Source organism: Pseudophryne corroboree, chromosome 6, assembly GCF_028390025.1.
Source record: "Pseudophryne corroboree isolate aPseCor3 chromosome 6, aPseCor3.hap2, whole genome shotgun sequence".
NCBI classification, from domain to species: Eukaryota; Metazoa; Chordata; class Amphibia; order Anura; family Myobatrachidae; genus Pseudophryne; species Pseudophryne corroboree.
The window spans coordinates 338,453,265-338,478,877 of NC_086449.1; the positions used below are offsets into that span (position 1 = coordinate 338,453,265).

Consider the following 25,613-nt stretch of genomic DNA (forward strand, 5'->3'; position numbering starts at 1 on the left):
AAAATATTTAAATATTATATTGTGCACATCTGCAGAACGGATCTCCTCGTCAAAAACTGGGGGACAGTGGGATGGCGCGGACGCATGTTACCTGACCATGCCAGTTAAGTGGTTAATTTCAAGTGATATCACAGTAAGAGGTTCCAATACAAACATTTCTAAAATAACACTAAAGTATTAGCCAGCTCTGGGTTATATTGATATCAGCTAGCCACATAGTCATCACAGGAATAGTCTGTGAGCCGAACAATTTAATGAATCACAAATTTCTACTTGATGCATGAATCTGAGCAAAATTATAGAATTTATTTTGTTGGTACAAAAAGCGAGGCTTTTTACAAAGTATTAATAAGAATACTAGTGTGCTTATCGGGATAGAGAATTGGTGAGAGGGATGCAGATTTTGTCATTATGATGTAGGATTCAATGAAATCCTCATAGGTAATAATCTCCTTGAGAAACTTGCTCAGAACCTTTGAAAAGGAAAAACAAAGACGTGATGAGATAGAAATTAACACACACACAGACAGACAGACAAGAGAATAAAACACAACTGGGAGAATTACGGTTTAACCACAGAGACAGGGTAGTGTCAGAGGGTTACCTTTCAATGCTGCATTTTTTTATGACTCAAAACATGGTGCGGTGAAGGTCAATGGCTTGCCCTGCCTACCCTGACTTCATGTGACTGTCAAAAAGCACCAGAGGCACCATTTCTTCCAAATAATTTACAGTGGGAAGTGCTGTAGCCCTGCTGCAGGAAAATAACTCAGCAGCCAAAATGCAACAGGAAAACAGACTTTCCCATTGTCTGTTACGAATTGCAGTGACATCCTATTTCTTATTGCTGAGAAAAATGCAGTTCTTAAAAGCCCCATCTAGCGCTAGCCAAAGTAACATAGTACAGTAACATAAACAATTATGGGTGGAAAAATGCACATATAAAGAGTACTGTAGCTTGATAAAGAAGGAAAAGTGACATAAGTACAGTATTTTCACTTAGGGGGGGTCATTCCGAGTTGTTCGCTCGTTATTTTTTTCTCGCAACGGAGCGATTAGTCGCTAATGGGCATGCGCAATGTCCGCAGTGCAACTGCGCCAAGTAAATTTGCTATGCAGGTAGGTATTTTACTCACGGCATTACGAGGTTTTTTCTTCGTTCTGGTGATCGTAATGTGATTGACAGGAAGTGGGTGTTTCTGGGCGGAAACTGGACGTTTTATGGGAGTGTGTGAAAAAACGCTACAGTTTCTGGGAAAAACGCGTGAGTGGCTGGAGAAACGGAGGAGTGTCTGGGCGAACGCTGGGTGTGTTTGTGACGTCAAACCAGGAACGACAAGCACTGAACTGATCGCACTGGCAGAGTAAGTCTCGAGCTACTCAGAAACTGCACAGAGAAGTCTTTTCGCAATATTGCGAATCTTTCGTTCGCAATTTTGATAAGCTAAGATTCACTCCCAGTAGGCGGCGGCTTAGCGTGTGCAAAGCTGCTAAAAGCAGCTTGCGAGCGAACAACTCGGAATGACCCCCGGGGACCGATTCAATTAGGAGTGATTTATCAGTTTGGTTTATCAGTTTTTGCTGCAAAATCACAGCACTGTTTTTATTTGCAAATCAATTCCAAAATTACAATCCAATTTCACAGTAAATTTGCGTTTTGTTTGAGTCCCTCATCCTGAACAGGTGAAAAGATATGCAAAATATTTATTCCAAGGTAAAAATTACGAGGCACCGTGCAAAACCTCCTGTATACATCTCCCAATGAATAATAATACAATTGAAAGGGTTCAATGATATAATTTTGCCAATAAAGACCTGTACTTTTTAGGTGATTTTCTCTAAAAGCTCAAAAATGGGTTCAATTACGTGGGATGGGCTCAATTACATGTATGCATAGCTGTTGTACTGATGGTTAATAAGGGTTTGAACATGCATATGACAGTAGCAAGTATATATTTCAACATTTCACAAAGTTTACTTTGATGAACATTTATCCACAATTAATAAAAATATGCAAAAAAATATACTCAAATGCTTTGCTTCTGGACACTAGTAGCCTTCTATACAGTCTGTCCTGTCTTAATTGAGATTTTTGGGGGGTTCAGGATGATTTTCTGACTTTTTCATGAACATGTCCCAGGTCTCAACTTGTAGACAAATTATGTGACATCGCTGTGATACCTGTGGACCACCATTTCTAATTGGATTTTGCAGAAATAAGCCAAAATGCTTTCACTGGTAAAATCGCTCCTACTTGAATTGACCTCTAGGAGGTGTAACATACAAGCAAGACATGGGGAGGCATTCATTCTGTCACATATAGAGGAAACGAGAGAGACAAGTACACGGAGCACATAATAGCTTCTCACTGTGTGATGCGACAGTTTGTGGCTGACACATATCGTCCTGTATAGTGGATATTGCATCGCACCACATTATTGGTGAAATCAGACTCCAAAACCGTGTATTTGGGATTCACCACAACCTAAGAGACAAATGTTGTATATTAATGACATGTAGCTTATTGGAGAAGAATAGATGTGACATAGAAATAAATAACAATAAGATCAACTACTCGAACATATAAAGTCAACTTGACACAATGAATGGCATTACTTTCTCACAGTCAGGGGTTCTATTTGGAATAGGTCATTGTACAGATTTTGAAGGTTCTCCCCATGTTTGTGTGGGTTTCTCTATTATGGTAAGTTACTTAGCTTCTGATGAAAAGGGACAGTGGTGTATGTTTGCGTGGTAACACTGTGAGCTCCAGGGAGAAGAGTCTGATGTGAATGATTGAATACATTCTTCTCCAGCACTGCATAATACATACCTCCCAACTGACCCGATTTTCACGGGAGAGTCACGTTTTTTTGGGACTGTCCCTCCCTCGGGCCGCAGTGTCCCGTGGTGGTGGTGATGGGGGGTCAGCTGGGAGGCTCCTATCACTCGCTGCTCTGCTTAGTGCAGAGCAGCGATGAATATACGCTGTGCGCACGCGCAGAGCATCTATTCTTGGGAGGCAGAGCGACTGGGGGCATTACCAGCAGCTCACAGAGCGCTGGCCATGCCCCCAGGGTGACTAAAATGGGAGGCGTGGCTCGTGATCACAGCATCCCCACAAGCCATGACCCCTTTTCAACAGGCCACGACCCCTTTTCGGCGGCACGGAGTGTTCCAATTTGCCTGCCGTGGATGTTGGGAGGTATGATAATATAGTATATACAAATAAACAATAATGAATAAACTTACCTTCAGTATGTAGTTTCCTGGCTTTACTTCTGTTATATCAATCCACTGACAGTCTATATCCGCATTGTATGTGTCATAACAGCCAGGACTTAGACCCTGAATAAGGGGCACAGATTGTCACTGTGTTCACAGTAGAGAGAGTGTGGAGAGGAAGAGGAAACAGCTTTTTGAGAAGAAAAATAGCAAAGGGAGTTACAGGCAGAAAATGAAGCATCCAAGCAAAGAACAGGAAGAATATTCACTAACCTGGGTGTGCGAAGTGCAAGCATATCTCTTGAGGTTTCCAAAGTCACAGGTGGTATCCTCTAGACAAAAGCTGGCCTTATGCCCTTCTGCCACTTTCCTTCCTGTTGTGGCATCCAGTAGATCATAGTGACTGAACTCATCCATGCTGTGATAGTGTCTGTAGGTCATAGATCAAATGTGAACACTGTCATCATACATTCAGCCTACTTTCTTTTAGTTATCCGAATTAATAGGAATTGTTTTAAAAAGCAAACACGCAAGATTCAGTAAGAATGAAAGTGGCTATATAGAGATAATGGTGGGGATCCCCGGGGATCTGTATTTCTACCTTAAAACACAGTGGTAATCTATTTATAACCCTCATGTACTCACTGATGGCAGCTGTGCCACTCCCATGCTTGGCGTGGACGAGTGGGCAAGAAATCTGCAGTTCCCTGATTTTTCACTCTCTGTGGGAAGCGAAGCAGAACTCTGACATCATAATCTGAAGCGTCCGCTGCATACGCAGAGCTGAGGAGAGAGTAAATAGAGCAAGGGTGGTAACAGTCATTCTCTTACACCATGCAAAATTGCAGCATCAGTTAGCCTTTCAATGCAAAACAGGAATGTCAGCCTGAAGCCCAGATACAAGGAGTACCATCCGGCAACCCCAATACACACTGAGGGAAGTAACTAATCAAACCTAGATAATGCTTTCATCTTTTCTCAGTAGTTTGACAGAAAGCTCCCAGCACAACTCTGAACTGCTGTAACTTTAGATGCAGGAATAGGCTATATGTGGGCCTAGCCAATCAACTTAAAATTGTCTATACTAAACATGGATACTCATGAGGTTACTTCATGTACTCTACTACTGCTAATACTCTAATGCTACAGTTTGTTCTAACACCACCCATTTAATTTCCTATGTGCAGCAATGTCATGTTTTAGAAATTATTACTGTACACAGTTTTCATAGATGTCTCTCATTGTGTTATACTACTTGCAGACTATGAAACCTAGCTTATAAAAGTAGTTGTAGTTCCTAATTTTATGGTGCCTCTTTGTACAGTATAAGCTAACATACAATGGTGCCCATTCAATTCAGCACAAACTTCCATCAGAATCCTGAGTGATCTGTAATTGCGCAGATTTCCAGTCATTATGGTATGGAAATATTTTTTGTTTTTTTTGGCTGCAAAGTATTAGCATTAAGTACTAACAGAAACTCACGCTAATCAATCTGCTAAATGTACTTATACTTGTGATTATTGGAGGTCATTCCGAGTTGTTCGCTCGCAAGGCGATTTTAGCAGAGTTGCTCACGCTAAGCCGCCGCCTACTGGGAGTGAATCTTAGCATCTTAAAATTGCGAACGAAGTAATCGCAATATTGCGATTACACACCTCGTAGCAGTTTCTGAGTAGCTTCAGACTTACTCGGCATCTGCGATCAGTTCAGTGCTTGTCGTTCCTGGTTTGACGTCACAAACACACCCAGCGTTCGCCCAGACACTCCTCCGTTTCTCCGGCCACTCCTGCGTTTTTTCCGGAAACGGTAGCGTTTTTCCCCACACGCCCATAAAACGACCTGTTTCCGCCCAGTAACACCCATTTCCTGTCAATCACATTACGATCGCCAGACCGATGAAAAAGCCGTGAGTAAAATTACTAAGTGCATAGCAAATTTACTTGGCGCAGTCGCAGTGCGGACATTGCGCATGCGCATTAAGCGGAAAATCGCTGCGATGCGAAGATTTTTACCGAGCGAACTACTCGGAATGAGGGCCTTGTTAGATATACTGTATAAAATAAAACTGAACTTTGCTAGGGAATACTTCATCAATGATGGAACAGACCACCGTGAGAATTTGCATTGTTTTGCTTCTAAAATGAAGCACTGCATATAGGATGCACAATCAGCTCCTGCTGTTTAAAATGATATACAGCATGCCTATATTCTGTGTGTAATAGCCACTGTATTTGCATAACATTTTTTATGCTACATTGTATTCCAGCCAAACACTGTAACATAATTAGATACAGTCGCAATTACACACTGAATATAGCCATGCCACATGTCATTTAAATCAGCATAAGATGCTTGTGCATCCTAGAGGACTGGGCATTATTTAGTGTGTGTTGCTTTAATCATGGGACTTTTGGGGGCAAATGGGTGACCTTCTTTGACACTGTGGTCCTCCTATACTAAAAGACACATTTCAGTTGGTCCGAAAATATCAGACATTTTCTAGTCTAAATACCGCGATACCTCAGATCCGATACACTGAAGCCAGGAAATACATTTCCTGAGTTCCGGGAAAGAGAAGCACATTTGAAATGTCCGATGTGTTGCGTTAGTTTCCCAGGCAGCATTATCGGCTCTCATTACATCCCGGGGGGGCAGATATAACATGTGCAGAGAGAGTTAGATTTGGGTGAGAGTTAGATTTGCAGTATAAAAATAAAGCAGCCAGTATTTACCCTGCACAGAAATAAAATAACCCACCCAAATCTAACTCTCTCTGCAAATGTTATATCTGCCCCCCCTCTCCTGCAGTGCACATGGTTTTGCCCAATTGCTAACTTTCTTGCTGCTGCGATCAACTTGGAATTACCCCCTATGTCTGATGTCATTGCTTAAATATCAGTGACTTTTTATATCTGCACTACAGTGTTATTGAACTAAAAATGTGTATTATAAAAAATAATGCACTGTCATCTACTGTAAATTATGTAGGGGATAATATGACCCCTGCTGTAAAGGATATGGATATTATAAGTCAGTGAGTTCTGTGACATAAAAAAAAAAAAAAAGGCTGTATGTAGGCTGAGGACTACATGCAATAGGGGGTGCACTGTTCAATAGTCAACATTGAAATTATGACATTAGATCTCACTAACTATAATAAATGACAACAGAAATCCCTGCTCAATCATACCACTTTCAGACTGCCTTTGCCGGGTCGCACCCGGGATTTGTACATGGATACATCCCGGGTGTGACCTGGCTAAGACCCTTTTTCAGACCAGAGGCCCCGACCATCTCACCAGTTCACACAGAACCATGAACCAGTTTGAATCTGTGTTCAACCCTGGTCGCTAGACTCGCTACCCAAGTTGAAATACCTCAACCTGGGTTATTTCAACTGGCCCCTATCAGACCCATTCACGTGCAATAACCTGTGTTATTGCTGGTGGTCAGAAAATAGGATTGTTATACCTACCGGTACATCTTTTTCTCTTAGTCCGTAGAGGATGCTGGGGACTCCAAAAGGACCATGGGGTATAGACGGGATCCGCAGGAGACATGGGCACTTTAAGACTTTAAATGGGTGTGAACTGGCTCCTCCCTCTATGCCCCTCCTCCAGACCTCAGTTATAGGAACTGTGCCCAGGGAGACGGACATTTCGAGGAAAAGGATTTTTGTTAACCAAGGGTGAGATACATACCAGCTCACACCACAACACACCGTACAACATGGCATTTAACTAAAACCAGTTAACAGCATGAACCAAAGAATCAGCAACAGGCTGATCGAAACCAAAAACACAACCTTTGTGTAACAAAAGCAATAACTATGAACAAGTACTGCAGATAGAGTCCGCACAGGGACGGGCGCCCAGCATCCTCTACGGACTAAGAGAAAAGGATTTACCGGTAGGTATTAAAATCCTATTGTCTCCTTCGTCCTAGAGGATGCTGGGGACTCCAAAAGGACCATGGGGTTTATACCAAAGCTCCAGACCGGGCGGGAGAGTGCGGATGACTCTGCAGCATCGATTGAGCAAACATGAGATCCTCATCAGCCAGGGTATCAAACTTGTAGAATTTTGCAAAAGTGTTTGAACCCGACCAAGTAGCTGCTCGGCAAAGTTGTAGCGCCGAGACTCCTCGGGCAGCCGCCCAAGATGATCCCACCATCCTGGTAGAATGGGCCTTCACTGTTTTCGGTAACGACAATCCAGCTGTAGAATGAGCATGCTGAATGGCATTACAGATCCAGTGTGCAATAGTCTGCTTAGAAGCAGGAGCCCCAATCTTGTTGGAAGCATACAGGACAAACAGAGCCTCCGTTTTCCTAACACGAGCCGCCCTGGCTACATACATTTTCAAAGCTCTGACCACATCGAGAGACTTTGAATCAGCCAAGGCTTCAGTAGCCACAGTTACCACAATAGGTTGGTTCATGTGAAACGAAGAAACCACCTTTGGTAGAAATTGTTGACGAGTTCTCAACTCCGCTCTATCCTTGTGGAAAATCAAATAGGGGCTTTTATGAGACAAAGCTGCCAATTCCGACACCCGCCTTGCGGACGCCAAGGCCAATAGCATGACCACTTTCCAAGTGAGAAATTTCAACTCAACCGTTTGTAAAGGTTCAAACCAATGTGACATAAGGAACTGTAACACCACGTTAATGTCCCATAGTGCCACTGGGGGCACAAATGGAGGTTGGATGTGCAGCACGCCTTTCACAAAAGTCTGTACTTCTGGAAGCGAGGCCAATTCCCTGCACTTTAATGGAGCCTAACTTTAGGCCTGCATCCACACCTGCTTGTAAAAAATGTAGAAACCGACCCAGCTGAAATTCTTCCGTAGGAGCCTTCTTGGATTCACACCAAGACACATATTTTCTCCAAATACGGTGGTAATGCTTCGCCATTACCTCCTTTCTAGCATTCAGTAGAGTGGGGATGACCTCACTGGGAATACCCTTTCGAGCTAGGATTTTGCCTTCAACCGCCACGCCGTCAAACGCAACCGCGGTAAGTCTTGGAACACGCACGGCCCTTGCTGTAACAGATCCTCCCTTTGAGGAAGAGGCCAGGGATCCTCTATGAGTAATTCCTGAAGATCTGGATACCAGGCCCTCCGTGGCCAATATGGAAGAACGAGTACCGCCTGAACCCTTGTTCTTCTTATGATACGTATCACCTTTGGGATGAGTGGAAGTGAAGGGAACACAGAGAACCGACAGATATACCCACGGTGTCACTAGGGCGTCCACTGCTACTGCTTGAGGGTCCCTCGACCTGGAACAATATGTCTGAAGTTTCTTGTTGAGGCGAGACTCCATCATGTCTATTTGAGGAATTCCCCAACGACTTGTCACTTCTGCAAAGACCTCTTGATGAAGACCCCACTCTCCTGGATGGAGATCGTGTCTGCTGAGGAAGTCTGCTTCTCAGTTGTCCACGCCTGGAATGAAGACCGCCGACAGAGCGCTTGCCTGTTTTTTCGCCCAGCGAAGAACTTTTGTGGCCTGCGCCATCGCCGCTCTGCTCCTGTAGAAGGCCGTTGTAGATGGCCCTTAATTTCAGAATGTTTATGTGCAGACAAGCTTCCTGGCTTGACCATTTTCCCTGGAAATTTTGTCCCTGTGTGACTGCTCCCCAACTTCGGAGACTTGCATCCGTGGTTACTAGGATCCAATCTTGGATCCCGAACCTGCGTCCCTCTAGAAGGTGAGCACTTTGGAGCCACTACAGGAGAGAAATCCTGGCCCTGGGAGATAGGCTTATCTTCCGGTGCATGTGTAGGTGAGACCCGGACCACTTGTCCAACAGGTCCCACTGAAAAAACCTGGCATGGAACCTGCCAAACGGGATGGCCTCATAGGCCGCCACCATCTTCCCCAGCACCCGAGTGCCTTGATGAATCGACACTCTTGCCGGTTTCAGAATCCCCTTGACCATGTTCTGTATTTCCAGAGCTTTTTCCATCGGGAGAAAAATTCTCTGCAGTTCCGTGTCCAAAATCATGCCCAAGAACGACAGCCGTGTTGTCGAAATCAACTGTGACTTTGGCAATTTTAGGAGCCAACCATGTTGTCGCAGAACTGACAGCGAGAGCACAACGTTTTTTGTTTTTTTTTGTTAATAACTGCTCCTTTTATCTCGCCTTTATCAGGAGATCGTCTCAGTACGGGATAATTGTGACACCCTGCTTGCGCAGGAGCACCATCATTTCCGCCATTACTTTGGTGAAAATCCTCGGGGCCATGGAAAGACCAAACGGCAACGTCTGAAATTGGTAATGACAATCCTGAACAGCAAACCTCAGGTAAGCCTGATGTGGAGGATATATAGGGACATGTAGGTAAGCATCCTTTATGTCGACTGACACCATAAAATCCCCCCCTTCCAGACTGGAGATCACTGCTCGGAGAGATTCCATCTTGAATTTGAATCTTTTCAAATATAGATTGAGGGATTTTAAGTTCAGAATCGGTCTGACCGAGCCATCCGACTTCGGGACCACGAACAGGCTTGAATAAAACCCTTCTCCACGTTGTGACGGGGGTACCGTGACAATGACTTGCTGTTGACACAGCTTTTGTATTGCAGCGCACACTACTTCTCTTTCCGGAAGAGAAGCTGGCAAGGCCGATTTGAAAAATCGGTTGGGTAGCACGTCTTGAAACTCCAGTATGTATCCTTGGGGCACAATTTCCAGCACCTAAGGATCCAGGCCTGAGTGAGCCCAGACCCGACTGAAGACCTGAAGACGTGCCCCCACCGGTGCGGACTCCCGCAGCGGACCCTCTGCATCATGCGGTGGACTTGGTAGAAGCCGGGGAGGACTTCTGCTCCTGGTAGCTTGCCACAGCCGGCGATCTTTTTCCCCTTCCCTTACCTCTAGCAGCAAGGAAGGAGGATCCTGCATCTGATACTGAGGCATTTTCTTTTGCTGTGGAGGGCAAAAGGTAGAAAAGATGACTTACCCGCGGTAGCTGTAGATACCAGGTCCGCGAGGCCTTCACCAAACAAAATGCCACCTTTGTGGGGCAGAGCCTCCATAGCCTTCTTGGAGTCAGCATCACCATTCCATTGATGAGTCCACAACGCTCTCCTAGCCGAGATTGCCATGGCATTGGCCCTTGATCCCAAGAGGCCAATATCTTTCACATCCTCCCTTAGAAAGACTGCAGCGTCCCTGATATGACCCAGCGTCAAAAGCACGCTATCTCTATCCAGGGCAATTTCAGATGACAAGTTATCTGCCCACTTTTCAATAGCGCTATTCACCCATGCCGCTGCCACGGCAGGTCTGGGCAGCGTACCTGTAGTAACATAAATAGATTTCAAGGTAGTTTCCTGCTTACGATCCGCAGGATCCTTTAGGGCTGCCGTGTCAGGAGACGGAAGCGCCACCTTCTTGGACAACCGCGCTAGAGCTTTGTCCACCGTGGGAGTTGACTCCCACTTTACCCTATCCTCAGAGGGAAACGGATATGCCATAGAAATTCTCTTGGGAATCAGCAACTTATTGTCAGGAGTATCCCAAGCCTTTTCAAAAAGAGTGTTCAGTTCATGAGAGGGAGGAAACGTTACCATATGTTTCTTTCCCTTATACATACAGACCCTTGTCTCAGGCACAGCAGGGTCTTCAGTGATATGTAACACGTCCTTAATTGCCACAATCATGTACTGAATGCTCTTAGCCAGTTTAGGATCCAATTTGGCATCACTATAGTCGACACTGGAGTCCGAATCCGTGTCGGTATCTGTGTCAGCTATCTGGGTAAACAAACGTTTCTGTGACCCTGAGGGGGTCTGAGTTTGTGACAAAACATCTTCCATGGATTGTGTCCATGCTTGGTTCTGTCTAATCTCTTATGCAACGAAGCCACACTTGCATTTAAGACACTCCACATATCTACCCAATCAGCAGTCGGCGGTGCCGACAGAGTCACTCCCACATTCTGTTCTGCCCCCACACCAGCCTCCTCCTGGGAAGAGCATTCAGCCTCTGAGATGTCGACACACGCGTACCGACACCCACCATCAGACTGGGCTATAGGGAACAGAACAACAGTAAGGCCCTTCAGAGAGACAGAGAGGGAGTTTGCCAGCTCACACCCAGCGCCTCACCCGGTCTGAAGGAATATACAATGCCCCAGACCTTGCAGCGCTTTTATATATATACACATATTCAACACCAAATATGCTGTGCCCCCCCCTGTTTTTGCACCCTGTTACTTGTGACAGAAGTGAAGGGCCAGGACCAGCGTCTCTGCAGCTTGCTGTGAAGAGAAACAATGGCGCTGATAAGAGCTGGAAGAACAAAGCCCCGCCCCCTAAATGGCGCGCTTGTGTCCCGCTTACTTTTATACTGGCGGGGGTCTGTATACAGTGCCTTTGCACTGTATACCTCTGTGCCAGATCTTAAAAGAGATTTTATTGCTGCCCAGTGCGCCTCCCCTGCGCCCTGCACCCGTGTAGTGCCGTTTGTGAGCGGGAGCAGTGGCACGCAGCACGACCGCTGCGCGGTACCTCTGAGACTGATGTCTTCTGCCGCCTTCACTGAAGTCTTCTTTGCTTCGGTTACTCACCCGATTCTTTCTTCTGGCTCTGTGAGGGAAACGGCGGCGCAGACTCCGGGAACGAGCAGCTAGGCTATACCAAGTGATCAGACCCTCTGGAGCTAATGGTGTCCAGTAGCCTAAGAAGCAGAGCCTTTAACTCACAGAAGTAGGTCTGCTTCTCTCCCCTCAGCCCCACGAAGCAGGGAGCCTGTTGCCAGCAGTGCTCCTTGAAAACAACAAACCTAACAGAAAGTCTTTTCTAGAGAAACTCTGTAGAGCTCCCCTAGTGTGTGTCCAGTCTCTCTGGGCACAGAATCTAACTGAGGTCTGGAGGAGGGGCATAGAGGGAGGAGCCAGTTCACACCCATTTAAAGTCTTATAGTGCCCATGTCTCCTGCAGATCCCGTCTATACCCCATGGTCCTTTTGGAGTCCCCAGCATCCTCTAGGACGAAGGAGAAAGGGGTATTACAGAAATGTATACATGTATTAACATTACTTTGTATGGATATTAAATGTAGGCTCTTTGGTTATAGCCTTGTGCTTTTATATAGTCACAAAGTCCCCAGTGTTCAAATATCCATAACATTTATATTAGGAAGTTCATTATGCCATATGTAATCAGAATGTGCTTCAATTTTCTAGATATGTGTGTGTGTGTGTGTGTGTGTGTGTGTGTGTGTGTGTGTGTGTGTGTGTGTGTATATTTATATTTAAAATATATCATATTTTAGTCTTAAGACAGCATTAGTGTTCCTATATGAGTCTGTTAGCATTACCTATTAGGTCACTGACTCTAATGAACAACGCATGAATCTACAAGTGATTGAGGCTATCTGACAACTTCATCTCTATTAATGTTGGAATCAGTGAGGCTGATGTATTAAGCCTGGAGAAGGAATAAAGAAGTGATAAAGCGGTGGTAAGTGCAACGTGATAACGCACCAGCCAATCAGCTCCAATATGTAAATTGACAGTTATGAGCTGATTGGCTGGTGTGTTATCACATTGCACTTATCACCGCTTTATCACTTCTTTATGCCTTCTCCAGGCTTAATACATCTGCCCCATTGTGCCTACATGAGTACATAGAAGTACAGTATATCTACTATATAAAAGTGAAAATTTGTCCTTCTGTCTGTCTTTCTATACAAATCCACAGTTTACAAGCGAAGATCGTGAAATTTGGCATACAAGCGTATTAAAACATGCCGGAGGCAACTAAAAAAATTAGAAATCCCTAGCACCCCAAGGGGGCGGGACAGCAGCACAGAGTATATCAGGAGACAGCATAACTCCGGAATTTCAGGACCCATACACTCCAAAATTGGTACACATATGACTTTCACTCTGGAAACAAACACTGGGGTATATTTACTAACATTCGTAATTCTCCCGATTTGGTGGGAGAATAATCACGAATGACATCGAAAGTGTAAAACTGCAACTTTTTGAATTTATTACGACTAATTTACTAAGCTGCCGTATTCTGCATTTTCGGGTTTTCCGATGTCGATGTCATTCGTTTTTTTAGGCAGTGTTTTACGTGAGTGACTTGTAAAACACTGCCGACTTTAATACAATGAATCTCGGCCGGATCTGAGAGATCCGTGCTGGGCTTCATTGTGCACTTTGTTAAACAAAAAAATAAGAATTTACTTACCGATAATTCTATTTCTCGGAGTCCGTAGTGGATGCTGGGGTTCCTGAAAGGACCATGGGGAATAGCGGCTCCGCAGGAGACAGGGCACAAAAAGTAAAGCTTTTCCAGATCAGGTGGTGTGCACTGGCTCCTCCCCCTATGACCCTCCTCCAGACTCCAGTTAGGTACTGTGCCCGGACGAGCGTACACAATAAGGGAGGATTTTGAATCCCGGGTAAGACTCATACCAGCCACACCAATCACACCGTACAACTTGTGATCTAAACCCAGTTAACAGTATGATAACAGAGGAGCCTCTGAAAGATGGCTCCCTAAACAATAACCTGAATTAGTTAACAATAACTATGTACAAGTATTGCAGATAATCCGCACTTGGGATGGGCGCCCAGCATCCACTACGGACTCCGAGAAATAGAATTATCGGTAAGTAAATTCTTATTTTCTCTATCGTCCTAGTGGATGCTGGGGTTCCTGAAAGGACCATGGGGATTATACCAAAGCTCCCAAACGGGCGGGAGAGTGCGGATGACTCTGCAGCACCGAATGAGAGAACTCCAGGTCCTCCTTTGCCAGGGTATCAAATTTGTAGAATTTTACAAACGTGTTCTCCCCTGACCACGTAGCTGCTCGGCAGAGTTGTAATGCCGAGACCCCTCGGGCAGCCGCCCAAGATGAGCCCACCTTCCTTGTGGAATGGGCCTTAACAGATTTAGGCTGTGGCAGGCCTGCCACAGAATGTGCAAGTTGAATTGTGTTACAAATCCAACGAGCAATCGACTGCTTAGAAGCAGGCGCACCCAACTTGTTGGGTGCATACAGTATAAACAGCGAGTCAGATTTTCTGACTCCAGCCGTCCTTGAAATGTATATTTTTAAAGCTCTGACAACGTCCAACAACTTGGAGTCCTCCAAGTCGCTTGTAGCCGCAGGCACTACAATAGGCTGGTTCAGGTGAAACGCTGATACCACCTTAGGGAGAAAATGCAGACGCGTCCGCAGCTCTGCCCTATCCGAATGGAAAATTAAATAAGGGCTTTTATAAGATAAAGCCGCCAGTTCAGATACTCTCCTGGCGGACGCCAGGGCCAGTAACATAGTCACTTTCCATGTGAGATATTTCAAATCCACATTTTTTAGTGGTTCAAACCAATGGGATTTGAGGAAATCTAAAACTACATTTAGATCCCACGGTGCCACCGGAGGCACCACAGGAGGCTGTATATGCAGTACTCCTTTGACAAAAGTCTGGACCTCAGGAACTGAGGCCAATTCTTTTTGGAAGAATATTGACAGGGCCGAAATTTGAACCTTAATAGATCCCAATTTGAGACCCATAGACAATCCTGATTGCAGGAAATGTAGGAAACGACCCAGTTGAAATTCCTCCGTCGGAGCACTCCGATCCTCGCACCACGCAACATATTTCCGCCAAATGCGGTGATAATGCTTCGCGGTGACTTCCTTTCTTGCCTTAATCAAGGTAGGAATGACTTCTTCTGGAATGCCTTTTCCTTTTAGGATCTGGCGTTCAACCGCCATGCCGTCAAACGCAGCCGCGGTAAGTCTTGGAATAGACACGGTCCCTGCTGAAGCAGGTCCTGTCTTAGAGGTAGAGGCCACGGATCGTCCGTGACCATCTCTTGAAGTTCCGGGTACCAAGACCTTCTTGGCCAATCCGGAGCCACTAGTATCGTTCTTACTCCGCTTTGCCGTATGATTCTCAATACCTTTGGTATGAGAGGCAGAGGAGGAAACACATACACCGACTGGTACACCCAAGGTGTTACCAGCGCGTCCACAGCTATTGCCTGCGGATCTCTTGACCTGGCGCAATACCTGTCCAGTTTTTTGTTGAGGCGAGACGCCATCATGTCCACCATTGGTCTTTCCCAACGGTTTATTAGCATGTGGAAAACTTCTGGATGAAGTCCCCACTCTCCCGGGTGAAGATCGTGTCTGCTGAGGAAGTCTGCTTCCCAGTTGTCCACTCCCGGGATGAACACTGCTGACAGTGCTATCACGTGATTCTCCGCCCAGCGAAGGATCCTGGCAGCTTCTGCCATTGCACTCCTGCTTCTTGTGCCGCCCTGTCTGTTTACATGGGCGACTGCCGTGATGTTGTCCGACTGGATCAACACCGGTCTTCCTTGAAGCAGAGGTTCCGCCTGGCTTAGAGCATTGTAGATTGCTCTTAGTTCCAGAATGTTTATGTGAAGAGACTTTTCCAGGCTCGACCACACTCCCTGGAAGTTTCTTCCTTGTGTGACTGCTCCCCAGCCTCTCAGGCTGGCGTCCGTGGTCACCAGGATCCAATCCTGTATGCCGAATCTGCGGCCCTCCAATAGATGAGCCCTCTGCAACCACCACAGAAGAGATACCCTTGTCCTTGGAGACAGGGTTATCCGCAGGTGCATCTGAAGATGCGTGCATTGATGTACAGACACCTTTCCTGGTTTTAGGAGATTCCTGACCAGGTCGGATAACTCCTTGGCTTTTTCCTCGGGAAGAAAAACCTTTTTCTGAACCGTGTCCAGAATCATCCCTAGGAACAGCAGACGAGTTGTCGGCATTAATTGGGATTTTGGAATATTCAGAATCCATCCGTGCTGCTTTAGCACCTCTTGAGATATTGCTAATCCCATCTCTAGCTGTTCTCTGGACCTTGCCCTTATTAGGAGATCGTCCAAGTATGGGATAATTAATACGCCTTTTCTTCGAAGAAGAATCATCATCTCGGCCATTACCTTTGTAAAGACCCGAGGTGCCGTGGACAAACCAAACGGCAGCGTCTGAAACTGATAGTGACAGTTTTGTACAACGAACCTGAGGTACCCCTGGTGTGAGGGGTAAATTGGAACGTGGAGATACGCATCCTTGATGTCAAAGGATACCATAAAGTCCCCTTCTTCCAGGTTCGCTATCACTGCTCTGAGTGACTCCATCTTGAACTTGAACTTCTTTATGTACAGGTTCAAGGACTTCAGATTTAGAATAGGCCTTACCGAGCCATCCGGCTTCGGTACCACAAATAGAGTGGAATAATACCCCTTCCCTTGTTGTAGAAGAGGTACCTTGACTATCACCTGCTGAGAGTACAGCTTGTGAATGGCTTCCAAAACCGTCTCCCTTTCGGAAGGGGACGTTGGTAAAGCAGACTTCAGGAAACGGCGAGGTGGATCTGTCTCTAATTCCAACCTGTACCCCTGAGATATTATCTGCAGGATCCAGGGATCTACCTGCGAGTGAGCCCACTGCGCGCTGTAATTTTTGAGACGACCTCCCACCGTCCCCGAGTCCGCTTGAGAAGCCCCAGCGTCATGCTGAGGCTTTTGTAGAAGCCGGGGAGGGCTTCTGTTCCTGGGAAGGAGCTGCCTTGTTTCTTCCCTCGACCTCTGCCTCGTGGCAGATATGAATAGCCCTTTGCTCTCTTATTTTTAAAGGAACGAAAGGGCTGCGGTTGAAAAGTCGGTGCCTTTTTCTGTTGGGGAGTGACTTGAGGTAGAAAGGTGGATTTCCCGGCTGTAGCCGTGGCCACCAAATCTGATAGACCGACTCCAAATAACTCCTCCCCTTTATACGGCAAAACTTCCATATGCCGTTTTGAATCCGCATCGCCTGTCCACTGTCGCGTCCATAAAGCTCTTCTGGCCGAAATGGACATAGCACTTACCCGTGATGCCAGTGTGCAGATATCCCTCTGTGCATCACGCATATAAAGAAATGCATCCTTTATTTGTTCTAACGACAGTAAAATATTGTCCCTGTCCAGGGTATCAATATTTTCAATCAGGGACTCTGACCAAACTACCCCAGCACTGCACATCCAGGCAGTCGCTATAGCTGGTCGTAGTATAACACCTGCATGTGTGTATATACTTTTTTGGATATTTTCCATCCTCCTATCTGATGGATCTTTAAGTGCGGCCGTCTCAGGAGAAGGTAACGCCACTTGTTTTGATAAGCGTGTTAGCGCCTTGTCCACCCTAGGAGGTGTTTCCCAGCGCTCCCTAACCTCTGGCGGGAAAGGGTATAATGCCAATAATTTCTTTGAAATTATCAGCTTTTTATCAGGGGCAACCCACGCTTCATCACACACGTCATTTAATTCTTCTGATTCAGGAAAAACTATAGGTAGTTTTTTCACACCCCACATAATACCCTGTTTAGTGGTACCTGTAGTATCAGCTAAATGTAACGCCTCCTTCATTGCCAAAATCATATAACGTGTGGCCCTACTGGAAAATACGGTTGATTCGTCACCGTCACCACTGGAATCAGTGCCTGTGTCTGGGTCTGTGTCGACCGACTGAGGCAAAGGGCGTTTTACAGCCCCTGACGGTGTTTGAGGCGCCTGGACAGGCACTAATTGATTGTCCGGCCGCCTCATGTCGTCAAACGACTGCTTTAGCGTGTTGACACTATCCCGTAATTCCATAAATAAAGGCATCCATTCTGGTGTCGACCCCCTAGGAGGTGACATCCCCATATTTGGCAATTGCTCCGCCTCCACACCAATATCGTCCTCATACATGTCGACACACACGTACCGACACACAGCAGACACACAGGGAATGCTCTAAACGAAGACAGGACCCACTAGCCCTTTGGGGAGACAGAGGGAGAGTCTGCCAGCACACACCAAAAAGCGCTATATATGACAGGGATAGCCTTATAATAAGTGCTCCCTTATAGCTGCTTTATATATATCAAGATATTGCCATTAAATTTGCCCCCCCTCTCTGTTTTACCCTGTTTCTGTAGTGCAGTGCAGGGGAGAGACCTGGGAGCCGTCCTGACCAGCGGAGCTGTGAGAGGAAATGGCGCCGTGTGCTGAGGAGATAGGCCCCGCCCCTTTTTCGGCGGGCTCGTCTCCCGCTATTTTGTGAATACAGGCAGGGGTTAAATATCTCCATATAGCCTCTGGGGGCTATATGTGAGGTATTTTTAGCCTTTATATAGGTTTACATTTGCCTCCCAGGGCGCCCCCCCCCAGCGCCCTGCACCCTCAGTGACTGCGTGTGAAGTGTGCTGAGAGGAAAATGGCGCACAGCTGCAGTGCTGTGCGCTACCTTTAGAAGACTGCAGGAGTCTTCAGCCGCCGATTCTGGACCTCTTCTTACTTCAGCATCTGCAAGGGGGCCGGCGGCGCGGCTCCGGTGACCATCCAGGCTGTACCTGTGATCGTCCCTCTGGAGCTGATGTCCAGTAGCCAAGAAGCCAATCCATCCTGCACGCAGGTGAGTTCACTTCTTCTCCCCTCTGTCCCTCGTTGCAGTGATCCTGTTGCCAGCAGGAATCACTGTAAAATAAAAAACCTAAGCTAAACTTTCTCTAAGCAGCTCTTTATGAGAGCCACCTAGAATTGCACCCTTCTCGGCCGGGCACAAAAATCTAACTGGAGTCTGGAGGAGGGTCATAGGGGGAGGAGCCAGTGCACACCACCTGATCTGGAAAAGCTTTACTTTTTGTGCCCTGTCTCCTGCGGAGCCGCTATTCCCCATGGTCCTTTCAGGAACCCCAGCATCCACTAGGACGATAGAGAAAATAAAGTTTAAATGTTAAAAAAAAATTGCGTGGGGTCCCCCCTCCTAAGGCAAACCAGCCTCGGGCTCTTTGAGCCGATCCTGGTTGCAGAAATATGGGGAAAAAATGGACAGGGGTTCCCCCATATTTAAGCAACCAGCATCGGGCTCTGCGCCTGGTCCTGGTTCCAAAAATACGGGGGACAAAAAGAGTAGGGGTCCCCCGTATTTTTGAAACCAGCACCGGGCTCCACTAGCTGGACAGATAATGCCACAGCCGGGGGTCACTTTTATACAGTGCCATGCGGCCGTGGCATCAAATATCCAACTAGTCACTCCTGGCCGGGGTACCCTGGGGGAGTGGGGACCCCTTCAATCAAGGGGTCTCCCCCCCCCCAGCCACCCAAGGGCCAGGGGTGAAGCCCGAGGCTGTCCCCCCCATCCAATAGGCTGCGGATGGGGGGCTGATAGCCTTTTTGTAAAAGTGATTGATATTGTTTTTAGTAGCAGTACTACAAGGCCCAGCAAGCCTCCCCCGCATGCTGGTACTTGGAGAACCACAAGTACCAGCATGCGGCGGAAAAACGGGCCCGCTGGTACCTGTAGTACTACTACTAAAAAAATACCCAAAAAAAGACAATACACACACACCTTGAAAGTAAAGTTTTATTACATCCATCCACACAAACATACATACATACTTACCTTATGTTCACACGCAGGTCGGTCCTCTTGTCCAGTAGAATCCATGGGGTACCTGTTGAATAAATTATACTCACCAGATCCAGGGTACCAGGCTCCTCGGATAATCCTTTTGTAATCCACGTACTTGATTAAAAAAAAAAACCGGAGACCCGAGCCACGCACTGAAAGGGGACCCATGTTTTCACATGGGTCCCCTTTCCCCGAATGCCAGAAACCCACTCTGACTTCTGTCTAAGTGGGTTTCTTCAGCCAATCAGGGAGCGCCACGTTGTAGCACCCTCCTGATCGGCTGTGTGCTCCTGTACTGTCTGACAGGCGGCACACGGCAGTGTTACAATGTAGCGCCTATGCGCTCCATTGTAACCAATGGTGGGAACTTTCTGCTCAGCGGTTGACCGAAAGTGACCTCACCGCTGAGCAGAAAGTTCCCACCATTGGTTACAATGGAGCGCATAGGCGCTACATTGTAACACTGCCGCGTGCTGCCTGTCAGTCAGTACAGGAGCACATAGCCGATCATGAGGGTGCTACAACGTGGCGCTCCCTGATTGGCTGAAGAAACCCACTTAGACAGAAGTCAGAGTGGGTTTCTGGCATTCGGGGAAAGGGGACCCATGTGAAAACATGGGTCCCCTTTCAGTGCGTGGCTCGGGTCTCCGTTTTTTTTTTTTAATCAAGTACGTGGATTACAAAAGGATTATCCGAGGAGCCTGGTACCCTGGATCTGGTGAGTATAATTTATTCAACAGGTACCCCATGGATTCTACTGGACAAGAGGACCGACCTGCCTGTGAACATAAGGTAAGTATGTATGTATGTTTGTGTGGATGGATGTAATAAAACTTTACTTTCAAGGTGTGTGTGTATTGTCTTTTTTTGGGTATTTTTTTAGTAGTAGTACTACAGGTACCAGCGGGCCCGTTTTTCCGCCGCATGCTGGTACTTGTGGTTCTCCAAGTACCAGCATGCGGGGGAGGCTTGCTGGGCCTTGTAGTACTGCTACTAAAAACAATATCAATCACTTTTACAAAAAGGCTATCAGCCCCCCATCCGCAGCCTATTGGATGGGGGGGACAGCCTCGGGCTTCACCCCTGGCCCTTGGGTGGCTGGGGGGGGGACCCCTTGATTGAAGGGGTCCTCACTCCCCCAGGGTACCCCGGCCAGGGGTGACTAGTTGGATATTTGATGCCACGGCCGCAGGGCACTATATAAAAGTGACCCCCGGCTGTGGCATTATCTGTCCAGCTAGTGGAGCCCGGTGCTGGTTTCAAAAATATGGGGGACCCCTACGCTTTTTGTCCCCCGTATTTTTGGAACCAGGACCAGGCGCAGAGCCCGATGCTGGTTGCTTAAATATGGGGGAACCCCTGTCATTTTCTTTCCCATATTTCTGCAACCAGGATCGGCTCAAAGAGCCCGAGGCTGGTTATGCTTAGGAGGGGGGACCCCACGCAATTTTTTTTCAAAAAATTAACACTTTCCCACCCCTTTCCACTGATATACATGCACGGATCTCATGGATCCGTGCATGCCTATCCAATCACGGCTCAAAAAAGCAGGTCTGGTTTTTTTTAGCACTTTTTTACGAGTTGTATTTTTTCACGGCAGTGGTTTTTTTTTTTTTGCTTTGCACTTCTTAGTAAATGACCGAGATTCATACTTAAACAGCCGCGTTTTGACCGATGGTGTATTCATTCGTATTTTTTTTGTTGGACTTCAAAAAAAATACGAATGCCCTCATCACTGCCGAGATTTGAGTTTAGTAAAAGACCGAGATGACACTTTGAAGAAAAAACGGCATCTCGGTCAAAATCGGGACCTTAGTAAATATACCCCACTGTGTGGGAAAGACACCCCTAGGCTTGAGGCAGCAGCACAGAGTTTTTCAGCAGACAGCATAACTCTGGAATGCCTGGAGCAATTTACACCAAACTTGCTACACAAATGACTTACACTCTGGGAACAAACACTGTGGGGGTAACACACCACTAGCACCCCTAGGGGTGGGCCAGCAGCACAGACTATATCAGGACATGCATGATGTCAGTGATGACAGGGCTGCATGTGACAGGGCCGGTGACATGATGTGAGGAGGGGAATGCAGGTAGCACAAACCCACACACTGACAGTTATATAGTGGAAGTAGCACGGTCCCCCAGCAGCACAGAGTATATCAGGAGATACATAATGTGCTGTGCTATATAAGAAACTGTCAAAAAAAACACTCATTTCACAGGGGCACTGACATGATGTGAGCAGGGGAATGGAGGCAGCAAGAAGCCACAGACTAAGAGCTGTATAGTGGGAAGAGCAGGGTCCCTCGGGGGACCAAAAACGGGTCTGGCCACTACACAAAGTGCGTCAGGGAAGTAAGATATGCCTATATACTAGATCTCCAACCAACGTAAATTAACGAACAACTATCATTCGCATTTACCATCCTCATCCCATAGCAAAGCATGGGTATTCAATTATCTACAATGTTATTTATACTGTGGGGCAGATGTATTAACCTGGAGAAGGCATAAGGAAGTGATAAACCAGTGATATGTGTAAGGTGCTAAAGGCACCAGGCAATCAGATCCTAACTGTTAATTTACATATTGGAACTGATTGGCTGGTGCCTTTAACACCTTGCACATATCACTGGTTTATCACTTCCTTATGCCTTCTCCAGGTTAATACATCTGCCCCTGTGTGTTTAATATTTACATTTATTTTTGTAAATAGACATTCTTAAAATCCCAGCCAACGCCGGGTGCTCCAGCTAGTAAGAAATAAATGACTGCTTTAAGACACATTTTAGGGATGCAGACCTAGAGAGACAATTCTCCTCCGCCGCACAGCGCAGGGAATAAAGATGAGCTCGCTGGACATAAGTTGCAGCTTGGACATAACTTGGATCAGGCACCAAATCAGGAAGTCCTGGAACAGAAGAAAGGGTTAACTCTAGCACCACTAACTAGGAAACATAAAACTCACATATTCCTGATGTACTACCAGTGTTTGAGTACACTGGGCTTGCTAGTAGTAAATCTAGTTACACTAAACAGTTACAAATAATATATTTTATGTCACACATATTTTGGGGGTAATTCCAAGTTGATCGCAGCAGGAATTTTGTTAGCAGTTGGGCAAAACCATGTGCACTGTAGGGGAGGCAGATAAAACATGTGCAGAGAGAGTTAGATTTGGGTGGGGTGTGGTCAATCTGCAATCTAATTTGCAGTGTAAAAATAAAGCAGCCAGTATTTACCCTGCACAGAAACAAAATAACCCACCCAAATCTCTTTCTGCACATGTTATATCTGCCTCCCCTGCAGTGCACATGGTTTTGCCCAATTGCTATCAAAAATCCTGCTGCGATCAACTTGGAATTACCCCCTTTATACCATAATTACACAGTAATTTACAATATAGTCAGATTGAATGAATCATTTAATAATATAAAGTATTTTCTTTGTATCATGTATTCTGTAGCGGATCATCACAAAACACTATGTACAGACTGGACAAATCACAGAAGCCACGTAGCCAAGTTGACTATATTTATTGAAGTTAAATGATACACATTTGCTCTAGATCCCAAAAAGAGCATCATGGCACCTAGATCTGACTGAGCTGTTCTTTAAATCTACATAATATTGTCCATCGCTGCTCTAAAAACGTAAATGGTCAGACCAAGCCTGTGAACTAGAACTATCTACCTGTAACATTAAAGTGGTACCCACACCACTTGTATAATTGGCATATGAGTTGCACATTTTCACAGTGACCATCCTCCATCCCCAAACTCACCTCTCCCATTCTGACCACTTCTGAAAACACTTCCAACGGTGGCTCTTCCTTGTTGTCCACCCTGTGATTCATCTGTATTGGCTGGGGGATTTGCCACACGGCTTTGTGGCTGAAACAAATCTGGCCTTTGTGCTCCATAATACCCTCCTTCTCCCTGACTCACTCCTCCATATGGGGGGAACCCTGTTTCACCCCCCCCAACTCCTACACCTGGGCGCACCGAATCACTTTCTACAGGAATGTCAGCTCCCCGAAAGAGACTGTGGGCAAAACGTCTGTCAAGTCCATCTTGTGGCACAACAGGGTTGGCTGGAGCTGGCTGCTGTGGGGGCAAGTTAGGAGGTGCAGCAAAATATGGCGGCTGCGCAAAAGGAGGAGATGGTTCTTCATAAAAATCCTCATATCCACCACCCCAAGGAGGTTGTGCAGCATAGCCACCCCCTCCTCTGGCATAACCATAGCTTTCTTCATATGGTTGAGGGTAGAATTCGGGTTGTTGTACATAGGGAGGTTGGGGTCTTGGGAAAAAAGTCTGTCCTACTGAATTCTGGGAAGAAGATTGACGTATTCTCCCTCCACCACCAGCCCCTGCGGAAGGAACAAATCGACCTGTGCTTGCTGATTCGCCTCCACCTCGCCAGCTGTCAGGCACTTGTCCAAAACCAAACGGATGACGAGTATTTCCTCTCACTGTCTGTGATCCAGTGCGAGGTAAAGTGGGGGCCTGGCGGCGGAGATCCACACCACCTCCACGGCTCCCATCCAACAGAACTCGAGTTCCTCCTGTGCCCTCCCCTGCAGCCTGGTACTCAGAACCTGAATTTAGCAGTCGGTAGCGTCTTCCATTCTCTTCCCATTGGATCATTTGCCCCCAGCCAGCCCCATCCTGCCCCAGAGTCAGGTACAGTCCTGACAAACATAAGCAGAGTTGTGCTAATAGGGCCATGTTGGTGTACCCTTTTCACTGATACCGGACTTCGAGGAACTGTGACTGTCAGGTGCCCGACCAGTGGGGAAATCGGAATAGTAACTGGGGACAAACTAGATTTCTCTGCCAATCATAACACACATCGTGGTTAGTAAGGAATGTGGTCGATGCTATAACACACAGCAGAATGCTGACTGGATAGGGTTGAATTGATAAATGCTCTGCACAAATCTGGGGGTTAATAATGCAACTCAATGAAGTTAAGGAATAGAAAGAATGAACAGCAGCTGCAGCTTTCTGTCATTAAGAGGGATAATGGCAGCAGTAATCTGCAGGCTTGCGGGGCTGTGTAGATCACAGGCAGAAAGTGATGCTGCTCATGAGGGAATAACTGTATGCACTCCAGCAGAGGAGGGGTTAACGGTCACATCCTTTGTTCTCTCCGTCCTGTTACTCCGGTCATCTTTGTCAGTAACGTTCTGAGCCTCGCAGTCGGTCCTCTTACGTCCAGTCCCGTTATTCGGTCTCCTTATCTGTTTCCTCTATCACTCCATCCCTCTTTCTCTCTATCCATTTCTCCCTCTCACTTCCTGTTTATGCCTCTCTCCCTCTTTCCCTTTTTCTGAGCCCTCCTTTCCTGGCCCCTCCAGAAAGTCGCTGTATGTTCTATACACTCTGACTGCAGTCTTTCTCCGGGTCTCTGACACTGCTATCACCCGTCCGCTTCCCTGTTCTCACGCTCTAGCTGGAAGTCTGGATTGGAACAGGACGTGTGCAGTAACTGTATAACATTTGACTTTATACAAATGGTCCTAAAGCCTGCCCTACACTCCCTCACGTGTTGCCAGTAATGTAGCCCCCCCTTGTAGAAGGACTCTTACTGACGCAAGACTTTATATTTTTTTTAATTGCAAGACAAAATTGCATTGTGTAACCCAATCTTGATTCTAATGTTTTCCACATTATATACTGGAAGTGCAGACAGCTATCCTGTAATGAATCCAGTCTTCTAGCCAGTTTCATGCACATACAGTAACATACAGCAGCATGATAATTTATGCTTCTTAATCTTTCCCAATTCATTATATTTAAGTTTCTCTATTTTTTTACTGTGTGTGATGGAACTGTTTTCTCTCTCCCTCTCTCTTTCTCTTGGCGAGATGCAGCAAGTGTAAAATCAGGGGCAAACCTGCAAAAATTCAAATCCAG

General features: G+C 46.4%; 1 protein-coding gene across 1 annotated transcript; it reads right to left on the reverse strand.

The window, feature by feature from the left end:
- Window positions 1-285: 285 nt before the first annotated feature.
- LOXL1 (lysyl oxidase like 1) lies at window positions 286-25,193 on the reverse strand. The gene is made up of 7 exons (XM_063926455.1): window positions 23,477-25,193; window positions 22,495-22,603; window positions 3,871-4,008; window positions 3,499-3,655; window positions 3,253-3,348; window positions 2,370-2,485; window positions 286-473 (listed from the first exon to the last, which is right to left on the reverse strand). Exons 1-7 carry the CDS (start codon window positions 24,420-24,422, stop codon window positions 467-469), a joined length of 1,569 nt encoding a protein of 522 aa, XP_063782525.1. The 5' UTR covers window positions 24,423-25,193; the 3' UTR covers window positions 286-466.
- Between the last annotated feature and the right edge of the window lie 420 nt (window positions 25,194-25,613).

Bases quoted from the DNA above. Each gene is read 5' to 3' on its own strand.
- LOXL1 (XM_063926455.1), bottom strand. From the start codon at position 24,422: ATGGCCCTATTAGCACAACTCTGCTTATGTTTGTCAGGACTGTACCTG. The intron at 4,009-22,494 runs GTCTGCATCCCT...CTCTCTCCTCAG, and splicing joins GAGGAGAATTGTCTCTCTAG to CTCTGCGTATGCAGCGGACG. The intron at 2,486-3,252 runs GTAAGTTTATTC...TTTGTCTCTTAG, and splicing joins CAGGAAACTACATACTGAAG to GTTGTGGTGAATCCCAAATA.